We start from the raw sequence: 12,222 nt of genomic DNA on the forward strand, positions 1-12,222 counted from the left end.
TGTGGAAGACACAAATGATTAGGCATATAATAGTGATTGATGGATACCCAAAATGGCAATCCACGTGGCAAGCAGTTAGGAGTGCCATGTGGCAACAGGCGGTTTACCAAACGGGCCCAGAAGAGCCATGGCCCTTTCTAAATATCTTGACATACAAAAGATCGGTGGAGGGTTGGCGTGAAGATTTTGTTTTCACGCCGTCCAAATTCCCCTTTCATTTCTGCCACCCCACGCGCAATCGATAACTCTCTCTCTCTACTCTCTCTCTCTAAATTTATATATCTTTTACATCTTAGAACTTCCCCCACCACATTTTTTTCCTAGAAATAAATATGTCATTCTCTCTCACCTTGTCTCATTAGCAAAACTTCCCACCACCTCAAGAGCTAGAGCAATCTCTAGTGCAGAAAGATCAGACAAAACTGCAAGCCAAAGTTTTCAGGTGAAAAAAAAAACTATCAAATCTCCGTTTCTTTCTACTTGTAAAATTTGTTTTATGTTCATTTTTACAGCATAAAACAAATTTTACGTCCATTTTTCCGTCGAAAGAAACGGAACCTTATTATTTTTTGAGTTGGAAGATGAATTTGGATTAGTTTGAGAAGAAACCATGTTCCTTAAAATTCTAATGGGTGGTTTTGCTTTGTTGAAAGTGGATTATTTTGAGAAGAAACCCCATCTTCTTTACATCAAATGGGGAAGTACACTCCATTTTATGTAAAATTAACTTATGCCCCAGATGGGTTTCTTTTTTATTGTTTTTTGTGTTAAAAGTGGATTTTTAATTTTATGAAGAACCATGATACTGAGAAGGTGTCGTTTGCCTCTCCTCAATATTTCTTTTGCCTTTTGAGTGTATTTGTGTTCTAGGGTCGGTGCGAAAGCATCCTCCAACGTAACATGGAGTGCACTCAAATAAACAAGGGCATGCTTGCCTCTCAAATGTCAAATTTATCGGCTCCTTTTTATGCAATCTACCTTAACAGGATGTCCTGCCACATATAAGAGAATATTGTGTTGTAAGTTAGTTCCTTTACATTTTAGCGTAGAAATGGAGTCTTATTGGGTCTCTCATTCCGACATGCATGCAAGCTCTCTAGATTTTGCAGCCCATTTATCTATAACATCATTGAATATGAGGAAATGAATAAAGGCTTTAGAGGGTTTAATTCTTCTTGGACAACTTGCATCATCTATCTCTCTGCCTAGAGTGTGGTTGCCTCTCTCTCTCTCTCTCTCTCTCTCTCTCTCTCTCTCTCAAACAATATCTGGTATTAAAATTCAGGTGAATTGGAAATGGAAGTGGAGTCCTGTGTTCCACCCGGGTTTAGATTCCATCCTACTGAAGAAGAGCTTGTGGGTTATTACCTTACAAGGAAAATTGCTTCTCAAAATATTGATTTAAGGATCATCAAAGAGATTGATCTCTACAGAATCGAGCCGTGGGATCTCCAAGGTTGGAACTTCTAAAGAAAACTAATCCCATAATTTACAATGGGAAGAAAAACTAATGATTTGGCTAACGATGCGCAGATAGATGTAATCTCGGCTACGAGGAGCAAAAGGAGTGGTACTTCTTCAGTCACAAAGACAAGAAGTATCCGACGAGTACTAGGACAAATAGAGCTACAGCCGCCGGATTTTGGAAGGCGACGGGAAGAGACAAGGCAGTGCTTTCCAAGCTTAAAGTCATAGGAATGAGGAAGACATTGGTGTTCTATAAGGGCCGTGCACCCAATGGTAGGAAAACCGACTGGATCATGCATGAATACCGGCTACAGACTAGCGAACATGGACCACCCCATGTAAGCCACACTTTCTTTACAATGTGCATTTTAGTTATAATATATGAATAACTTCCAATTTTGAGGTAAAAATATATAAATACGAGCTCTGATACCAATTGTTGGAAAATTGAAATAGATGAAGAAAATTGAAAGTTAAGATCTCATGTTTATTAAAAGATATATATATGATCAAAACTTATCCAAGTCATTGTACACCTCTCAAAACAGCACAATTCGGTGCTAAAATCTTGGATATTCAATGTAAAAATATTTCAATGTATTCTTATTTGCAAATGGGACATCAAGGCCTCTTTAGAAGCCATTAATATGGCATATGTAAAACTATTAATAATATCTACTTTCAGATAATCCCATTTAACGCCGAGACCATTTTCTTATAAGATTATATACAACTAAAGAAGCTCTAACTCTAATTATTATCTTAAGTATCCAACCTCCGAGGAACACAAAAATAGTACTCTTATGTGTATTTTGATAATATGGGGCTATCACCTTGTTTTGTACTCTTTAATAGGCTGTTGAGAGCATTTTGGGAATTGTAATAGCCTTAGACAGCTAGTTAATTAAACAATGTAAAACAAGGTGATTATATCCCATTATAAGAAACATGGCCGTGCGGATATCAGTGCCCATATATATGATCCGTTAATAAAGGAAAAAAAATGAGTTTCTTGAATGCATGAATACATACATTTATAATTTTTCCTAATTTTTACTTAAATTAGAGGCATGCAAAGATGATTTATTTATGTTATATATTTTATTTTTTAGAATACTTTTTTACTTATTTCTATTTTATTACAATATATGTTATTGTTTTCCTTTTACATTTGTATCCTACAAGTTTTTGGTGTTTTAGCAAAACGATTTTTGTAAGTTTCACACATGTTTCTCACACATTTTACATACGTTTTCCACTTGTTTTCCATACGTTTCTCATGTGTTTCACACATGTTTAACATAAGTTTCCCATATGTTTATCAGGCGTTTCCTATGTGTTTCAGAAATGTTTCCTCATTTTTTTTATAACATTTGGGAAATGTGTTTCAGAGGAAATGAGTTTCCCACGCCCCCAAGAAATTTCCAGCTACTATGGGTGAGACACTATTCTCATATTTGAAAAAGCACCCTTTAGTGCAAGAAATTAGGGTTTTAGCACTGGAAAAAGTCATAAAATCCACTGCTAAAGGTTATACCGGCATATTACTAGCGTTCAAAAAATCCACTGCTTGATATGATGCTGGTTAAGCCTTTACGTCGTATATTATCTGTCACCCGGATTCTTTCTCTTTCAAGTAAGGTGAGAGTTAGAATAACCATACACATAGTTTCATGGAAAATCGATTCTTGTTTTCATCAAGTTATTTACTTACTTGGTTGGGGGGCGGGTTGTAGGATGAAGGATGGGTAGTCTGTCGAGCATTCAAGAAACAAATCCCCAATCAACCGACAAGATTTGAAAGTTGGAATCCTAACTATTACATCCGAGATCACGATCACACCGGACTACAAACACTTACGGATGTTTCCAATCCAATACAGTTTGTCAACTCCTACCGAGGACGAAACTTTCATGAACAATTATCGGTCTATGAGCAAGAACTTGGATCAAGCCAGACCCATCTCAATCAACTCCTTGAACTCCCACAGTTGGACATTCCTTCTCTATCCACAAGTTTAGCTGCCAAAGAAAATTTTGAACCTAGTGTTACGATCGACGAAGAAAAGTTCTGTAAGGAAGAACAAGTCGACGATTGGAAAATGCTGGACTGTTTACTTGAATTGAATTCGAGTGAGACCGCAACATCTTCCAAATCAAATTTGTCATTAATTCCTACTGATTACGAAGGGAATGCTTTAATCCAAGGAAATCCCTTCCTTCCCTCATTTCCTAATTCATATTAACAATAAAGTAAACAAGCTCTTGTCTGAGGGGCTTACTGATTTACTGAGGTTCTCAAATGTCCAATAATAGAGAATTAGTATTAGATGAAAAGATAATTTTCATAATCAATGAGGATTCTCACAAAACTAAGTCTCCAATGTCTAGGGTTTCTTGTTTTTTGTTAACTGTAACAAATTTTAGAGCCTTAGGGACTCTTTGATATCTACATCTATAAGTCATTTGCATATAATCGCATATGCAAATGGTTTAGAGTTAATTCTGATTATTTTTAAATAATGGTTTTAATAGCCCTAGAAATTATACAGTTGATGCAGGCCTTAATCTCCCCTTTGCAAATAAGATTAAATATTCGTGCTATTAGGGAGAGAAGAGTGGAACCGAGAGGAGAACCAAACAAATCCGCACATGCCACGTAGCATGGCAGGGGTAGTTTTGCCATTTTAAGAAAAAAAAGAGGAACAAGATTGTCAAAGTGTGAAGACGGCTATTTGGTCGGTTTTACTCTCGGTTACCATATCATTATTCAATAACTAATATTTATGGCATCCAAGGGCCCATAGATCATCGGGTACGTTTGGATTGCCGGAATCAGTCACTGGAATCGGCATCATATTCCGATTCCGCTTGATTCCCGACATTTGCTTCAAAAAAAATGAATGGAATAAGGGGTGAAAAATACTACGGGAGCAGAATTAAAGGGGGAAAATGCGAGAATCTGTTTCCCACACCTAACCGTGGGGCTCCTGTTGAATGAAATATTTATTAAATTTTAATTTTAACTTTTTTCCATTTCATTTTTATAGGAAAATCAGAATAGGAATTGAAATCAAGGTTTTAAATTTCGGTTTTGGGGTATATTTCCGAAACCAAAATTTCAGCAGAAATACAGAAATTTCTGTACAAATTTGGTAAAAGGCCTCGAAATTTCGTAGAGGATTAAAAAAATAATATTTTTTCTGAAATTTCGGCAAAATTACCTCGGCTGAAATATTGTACGAAACAACGATTTCGGGTTTCGGTCATTTGTATTTCGGTCTAGACCGATTCATGATTCCGGCACTCCAAATTGAAACCTAGGCTAAATTGAATGTGTTTTATGTTTGTACCGATCGAAGTAAGTCGTGTTGAAGATCAGGGGCTCGTAACATGGAAAATAGTTTCAAGAGTGCTGGCAAAACGGAAATCGGTTTTGTAAAAAGAGACGAAACCCTCCGTTGTGACACATAGGCATGAAGACAAGGAAGTGAGCTCAAATCCCCAATTAATACAAAAAATAAACACTGTAAAAATGACCAAATCGTTGGTCATTTCCGTCTTTATCTTCCAAAGGGCGTCCCATTTTGGAGGTATTTTATTTCCAACAATGACGCTCCTCTCTTTACTCCACACTTTCCTAGTTACTTGTCAAAGGCTCCCCCACAATTACCAAAAAGACATCGGGCCTCCGGATCCAGGTCACCAATAAAAAATGGTTTTTTTCAAAGACGCCCTTGAGTTTAGCAATCCTCTTATTTATTTTAGAAGTTTGTTTTTTTACCTTCAATGGCTCCTAAAGCTTATGATGCGGGTAAAGAGTAAAACATTGGAGGTATCTATTTATTTTTCACAGTCAACTTAAACTAATGTGCTACTTTAGAGTATTCTTGAAATTATTTAGAAAAAGTGAAGGAACTTTTGCCATTCACATGCGAATGTTTGGCGTGTCCAATGGGCTTTGTTATAAAACTTGAAGACATTTTGGTTATGGGAATGATATTCAATTCCCACCCTCTTTACTAGCTGATCCACCCCCCTTTGTGTGACTTTTCCTAAAAAAGACAAATAAAAGGGAAATGCAGTCAATTTTAGGAAAAAGCAAACAAAAGGGGTGAAATGCAGGAAGTGGGGGCCGTGGAAGTTCACTTTCATCTCATAATTATAGCCTAAACATGAGAATCCTAGCTTAAAAGTCCTTGCTTACCTAGAAAATAAAGCTTAAACTAGAGGTCGATCAAATTTTCTTCAAATGGGGGCGAATGGTGTAGATGAAACTACCAAAAACATGTCTCCTAGATTTGAATAAAGTAAATTTTTGGAACATGTCATATTGGAGATTTTCTCGTACATATCATATTAGAGTTTTTCTATAAAACTGCGGTATGAGTTTTTCAAATCTCCATGACTATATTTAGTCACTACCAAGGTTTTAAATTTCAGTGTCGGGAGTGATTTTGTCCTCCCAAAACTGAAAATTTAGCCGAAATCCCGAAATTCGGTAGAAGGGCTCGAGATGTCGTTTTCTTGGGCTGAAATTTTGGCTGAAATTCGGTTGAAATTTGTAAAGGAATAAAAAATTAATATTTTATCAAGAATTTCGGAAATTTCAACCGAAATTAGGTATATTTCGGCAATTTTGGTTTTAAAACGTTTCAGTCCTCTCCAAAATTTTGGACTTCGGCCGAAATTTAAAACCTTGGTCACTAATTATGTGATCTCCATTTTGTGTTGTTCATCGACGATCCTATATCAGTTGGTATCAAAGCATCCACCCCTGCATTAGTTGCTATTTGTTACGGCCCTTCTAGCGTAGTATATGTCTCATTTAGAGAAGTGAGTGTGCAATAAAGAAATAAGAAAAAATTGCAAAAAAGATAAAGAAAAAAAAATTACTTTTAATCTGTTAAAAAATAGTCGTCATAAAACAATTGCTGATTCCTTATGTCATGGAAACTAGTTAATGAGAGAGAGAGAGAGAGAGAGAGAGAGATTAATTGTGTGTGTGTGTGTGTGTCAACATAGGTAGGGGTGAGCATTATTCGGTTATAACCGAATAACTGAACTGAACCGAACCGATTTGGTCGTTTCGGTTCGGTTTTTTTCCATTTCGGTTTGGTTTCGTTTGTTTTTTTGGAAATTTGGTTATTCGGTTTCGGTTTCAGTTATCTACCATTTTTTTCCAAAAAAATTTGCTTAATGTGCACTCCGTGGGATGATCAAAACCGTCCATTTGATTGATCACAACGTAATTAGGTTGTGCTCAAAAAATCATTTTGATCGGATTGATCACTCCGTGGGCTAGCCCTCCGATCCAAGCCAAAATTTTACTTTTTTTCCTCTTTTCCTCTCACAATTCGATTATTCGGTTATAACCGAATAATTGAATTTGTAATCGGTTCGGTTTCTCATAAATTCGGTTTCAGTTTCGGTTCAAATTTTGGGAAACCGAAATAAATTCAGTTTTAACATTTCGGTTTTTTCGGTTCGGTTTTAACCGAATAACCACCCCTAAACATAGGTGCCGCCTATGTTGACACATAGGCGGAATTAAGGAATTTCAGGAAGAGTTTTTTTTTTATATAAATAAGATTATTTGTCCTTTTATCAAAAAAAGGCTAATGATATTGGCACTACAATGTTTTAATAATCGCACCAACTCAGCTTGTCTTTTCTTTCTGAAGCGGCATCTAAAAGTTTTTTGGTAACTTTAATAAACATTTTTTGGGTGCGTAGGTAAAGCTTGGATTGATCCTCCAACGTGAAGGCTAGAGGTGTAATAAACTTTGAAGACAGTTTCTATAATAAAAGACAAGTTGATTCAGTGCCATTATCAAAACATGGTAGTGCCAATATCAGCAACCAGAAAAAAAAAAACTATCATGAGCTTTTCTAAAAAAGAGCATGAAAGTTGAACGTTTTGCCAGAATTGCCAACTGGATATTTTTGGTAAATGAAATGAATTTGTCTATAAAGCTAAGGGTGAATTATAGAGAAGTGAGAAATTGAGAATCCAAAGTAGGGCCTACAAAGGTGGACGTTCACATGTACGGTGTGATTTTGAATGTTGTAATAATAACAGGTGAGATTTTTAAATGTTCGGCCGCACGAAAAGCACTTAAAAAAATAATAATAAAGAGAGGATTTCGAGGCGTGCATGGGAGCGGGGAGCGCACGTCGTGTGTTGAGTGGTACTCATAAAATGAAAAGACGGAAGAGAGAAGAGAGGAATGATTAAAGGAGGTAGAGCACATTGAGTTAGACAAGTAATAAGACCGCAGAAAATTAGGAAACTAAGAATAGAGAGAGAGAGAGAGAGAGAGAGGTGGGGTCTCTCTGCTCTTGTCTTCTCGGGGTCACCGTCACATCGACGCTCAGATATCACGTATGGCTAAGAGAGCGTAGGCGAGAGAGAGGGTGTCATTACTAATAATGACTTGGGGTTTTGATCCCATTCCATGCAAAAGCAACCAATATATCATGATGGTGTTCATGACCACAACGTGATTTATTATTTCCATTCATGAGACATGTCAGTCATGTATCACATGCCATTTCTCTCTTTCTATCTTAATTAATCAAAAGCTTTGATTTCTCCAATTAATTTAATCCAACCGTTCATCTTGCTCCACGTAATAATGGGGTTTATTTTTCTTCGGGATTCGGCCGAAAAATGAGCAATTGAGGAGTTACGTGAATAAACAAGGGAGTGAGAATTTCAATTTGTTATTGGATTGCAAGAAAAAGATTTCCTGTGGAAAGAATTGTAAAGTTGAACAGCTGTGATTCAACTTACTTTTTTCCATTCCTGATCAAACAATGGAAAAGTAAGAAATTTTGGAAAAGTTTTTCTTTTCAACACTTTTTCATAAAATTCATGCTATCCAGACAAGGTGCTTTGTTGGATAGGCGAGAATCGACGTATAATTTCATGGAAAAGGTAAAATAATGAACGTTCCGCTGGTAAAGACTTGCACTCTTTTTACATGCTCTCTCCAAAAGGGTAATCGACTTATCCTCGACTTGCACTCTTTTTACATGCTCTCTCCAAAAGGGTAATCGACTTATCCTCACAAACACTCATCCCCTATTGTAGGGTACTCAATTTTATAGTAAACCACGGGTAGGAAGCTACTTACAACTTTCATATATAGGAGTAATTTTCCCAACATAGCGGTCAGAACGGCTTTCACTTTTGCATATATAGGGCAGAAACGAATATTCTACCACTTATTTACCATCATTGGAATAGAACCAAAGTGTAAAACAATATGGTAGTGCCGATATCCATCCACTAAATAAGTTCCGAGTTACCTTGCCATTCTAAAAAAAGGAATGAAAAACTCGAAGCGCCCTTACATAAATAAGATGAATGGGCACCCCTACTGGTTGAAAGCCACCCCTAGGGTCATAATCGATGGGCAAGGGCCTGATTGTCTGATTCCATACCCCTAACACTTATTTGCATATACTCTTGTTAATTATTTTAAGGGCCGGATTTGCTAGGCTATTTTGCAGAAAGTCACTTCACGGTTCACATTTGCAGGATACAACAACCACAAAGAAAAATTAAATCAATAAGACAAAATCTAGCCCGCAGGGCTGTTCCCACCTGCAATGAGCCGCGAAGTAGTTTTCTGAAAAATTGCCTAACAAATCCCTTATTTATACGTAGATAATTGTATAATTTTATAACGGAAAACACTTCTAAAACAGGATCCCTTGATGGAAATAAAGAAGGGTGAATTTTGCACTTGTGGAGATACGCGCCCCCTTTTTTTGTTCTATGCACATATGTCACGATGGTAGATCCCCTGCTTTTTTTCAGCACTGGATCCTGTCTTCCTACCAACTCTCTTTTACAACTATCTTAGATAATGGGTTTAAAAGTGTCCTTAATGACAGAATAATCTTATTTGCTAGGAAAGATTAATTTTGGTAGTATCCATATATAGAATCCGCAGAGCTCCATGGGTCGGGCTTCAATTATAAGGTAGCTCTATTCGTTCTGGATTTTATCAATTGATTCTGAGAACAAAACTGATTATTGGACTCAACGTTGGCATTTAATTTTTCTAATTTTCAATTATTAGGTGTTATATTTCCCCAAGAAAACTATCGACAACCAACTAAAAAGGCTTTAAATAGATTGAAGAGTGCTACTAAAAAATGAGTGCTGATGTAATTTCCAAGTGTAACTATTTATACACATAAAAGCCCTCAAAATGTCACTGTCATGACTTGTGATCAATGGTAGAAGGCAATTTTTGGTCCAAAAGGGGAGCATGTGAGATCAAGACCATTGATCATATCAAATATCATGAGGCGGACGACATGGTCATAGTCTCATCTCAAACGAGAATCCGATGCACCAGAGATACTGTTAAAGAAATTCAGCACCCCAACTCCTCAAATTAAAGTCCAGAGCAACAAGTTCTCAATTCTCCAAAATTTGGATCACCCCTCTTCCAGCCTTGAAGATATTCCTCTATCCGGGAGGAAAGAATGTTCAAGCATGACTGAGAACCCCCGTCTCTTCCTAGCTTCCACTTCTTGCAGGCTCCCTTTCATGCTCAAGAATTCATAAGCAGGATCATTCTCTTTGTTTGTTTTGAGTTGGGATATCGTTTTTTCGGTTTTGAGCTTTGTGTTTGGCCTCTACAGTTGGGGTTATTTATTTTGTTTTAAGGCTTGCCTTGGTGCCTCCTCTTGTTGAGGTTGTTTATCCTTTTTCTTTTTGAGCTTTCATGTAATTCTCCTTTTTTATCAATGCATCTAGTTGGGGTCCTGCCTGACCCTAGCTTACCGATAAAAAAAACGCTGAAGCTTTTCTTTGTGGGATCCTAAATGATGCTTGATCATTGCTTGAAAGATCAAGGGCTCAGAATCATCGATCATCAGATGCAAGCCTTCAGATCAATGGGTTTCATCACACAAACAAGGAAGAAGTGGGGCCCAAATAAGTCCCTCTTAGGATGGGAAGAAGTGTAAATAGGACTTTCTTTTTAGCATTTTCTATTAACTTACCTCTGTACTTGAAATTGAATTGCCAGCCTAAAAATCATACCCATTGCCAATTTGTTTGGTAGAAGTGTTGGCCCGCATGAAAGGTGGACAGGAAGAGGCTCTTAAATGATTTTCCTCTATGTATATTATCTTGTGTACTGTGTTTGAGTGGATTTACCAATGGGTCCAAGAGGAAAAGACAGGGTTTTAGAAAGTCCATAGTGAGTAACGTCATTTTCGCTAGCTACGAATGGGGTCGACTTTTGGTCGTTTCTCCGAGTTTAGCCAAAACCTAAGGAGGAAGCAAACAAAGTTAATTAACCGAGCTCATGGACTTCTTACCCCCTTCAAAATTGTAAATCTTTGTACTTTTACATTTTAATAATAAGGGATTTTCTAGACATGTAATTTGGAAAGCTACTTTGAGGTTCGCTTTTGTACGAAGAGAACAGCCACCTCATATGAATTAAATGAATAAGACAAAATCTGCTAACATGTGAGCCTATGTGGGTCATCTTATGCAAAATTGAGCCCCCAAGTGGCTAACCATGAAATTGCCCAGCAAATCCCTAATAATAATAATTACAACAACAACAATAAAATAAGGGAAATGATATTTACACCCCTTTTATCACCCATGACACCCATTTGCTAGTGTACTTTGCAATCAAAGCCACTGGATTTTTCTGACAAAAAGTATATTAGCCCCTTTTTGCCATAGATACACTGAGGGTGGGTGTCCCTAGTGATCAAAAGGGGCGTAAATATCACTTCCCTAAAATAATAATAATAATAATAATAATAGTAGGGAAATGAGAAATGCGCCCCTTTTCATTACTTGTAACACCCAGCTACAGTGTATCTACGACTGAAAATGTGCTGATGTACTTCACATTTGAAGGAATGAAATGACGATTGCCACGTACAATGCAGCTGAGTGCACAGTTATCATTTCCCTAATAATAATAATAATAATAATAGGCTAGTGATATTGGCACTACCATGTTTTAATAATTGGACAAACTTAGCTTATCTTTTCTTTTTAAATCGGCTTGTAAATGCTTGTAAGAGCTTTTTTGGAAACGTCAATAGCATATGACTGTCCTCAAAACAGAAAAGAGAAGGAGGGGCTTATGCTATTATAAAAACATGGTAGAGCAAACATTAGTAGCCAAATAATAATAAGGGATTTGATAGGGAATTTTGCGGCTTACTTTTTTTTTTGCATGAGAGAACAACAACACATTTGATGAAGTAAATGAATAAGACAAAATCTGCTGAAGGGTGAGTTTGTGGCTGTTCTCTCGTGCAAAAGTCAGCCACGAAATAGCTTTCTGTGAAATTGCCTAGTAAATCCCTAATAATAATAATAAAGTTGATTAACAAAGTGAGAGAGTCCCAACATAAAAATGTAGTAGTGCATATATAACTCCCCTTGTCGTCCATCTATATTTGTGGGCTACTGATATTTGCACTATCATGTTTTGATAATGTGACGAACTCACTTGTCTTTTCTCTTAAGGGCTGCTGCTGAGACATTTTTGGGAATTGGAATAGCTTTCTACAGCTGGTTAAATAATAACAGATAATGTAAGTTCATCTCTTATCAAAACATGATACTTAGAATATCAGTAGCCTATCTATTATAGAAATTTTTTATAGGGAAATTTTCCATAAAATATTTATTGAAAAAGCATTTTCCATAGAAAATTTTCACTGTAAATTGTTAATTTTCCAGCACTTGCTAAA

The 12,222-nt window shown here is 36.6% G+C and overlaps 1 protein-coding gene across 1 annotated transcript; it reads left to right on the forward strand.

The window, feature by feature from the left end:
* Positions 1-326: 326 nt before the first annotated feature.
* On the forward strand, positions 327-3,852 carry LOC143881000 (NAC domain-containing protein 105-like). The gene is made up of 4 exons (XM_077383977.1): positions 327-442; positions 1,286-1,456; positions 1,534-1,805; positions 3,204-3,852. The coding sequence occupies exons 2-4, from the start codon at positions 1,297-1,299 to the stop codon at positions 3,711-3,713; spliced, it is 942 nt and encodes a 313-aa protein (XP_077240092.1). The 5' UTR covers positions 327-442; positions 1,286-1,296; the 3' UTR covers positions 3,714-3,852.
* Positions 3,853-12,222: the final 8,370 nt, after the last annotated feature.

Source organism: Tasmannia lanceolata, unplaced genomic scaffold (assembly GCF_043159265.1).
Source record: "Tasmannia lanceolata isolate RefF3 unplaced genomic scaffold, GAP_Taslan_0.1 ptg000007l, whole genome shotgun sequence".
Lineage (NCBI taxonomy): Eukaryota > Viridiplantae > Streptophyta > Magnoliopsida > Canellales > Winteraceae > Tasmannia > Tasmannia lanceolata.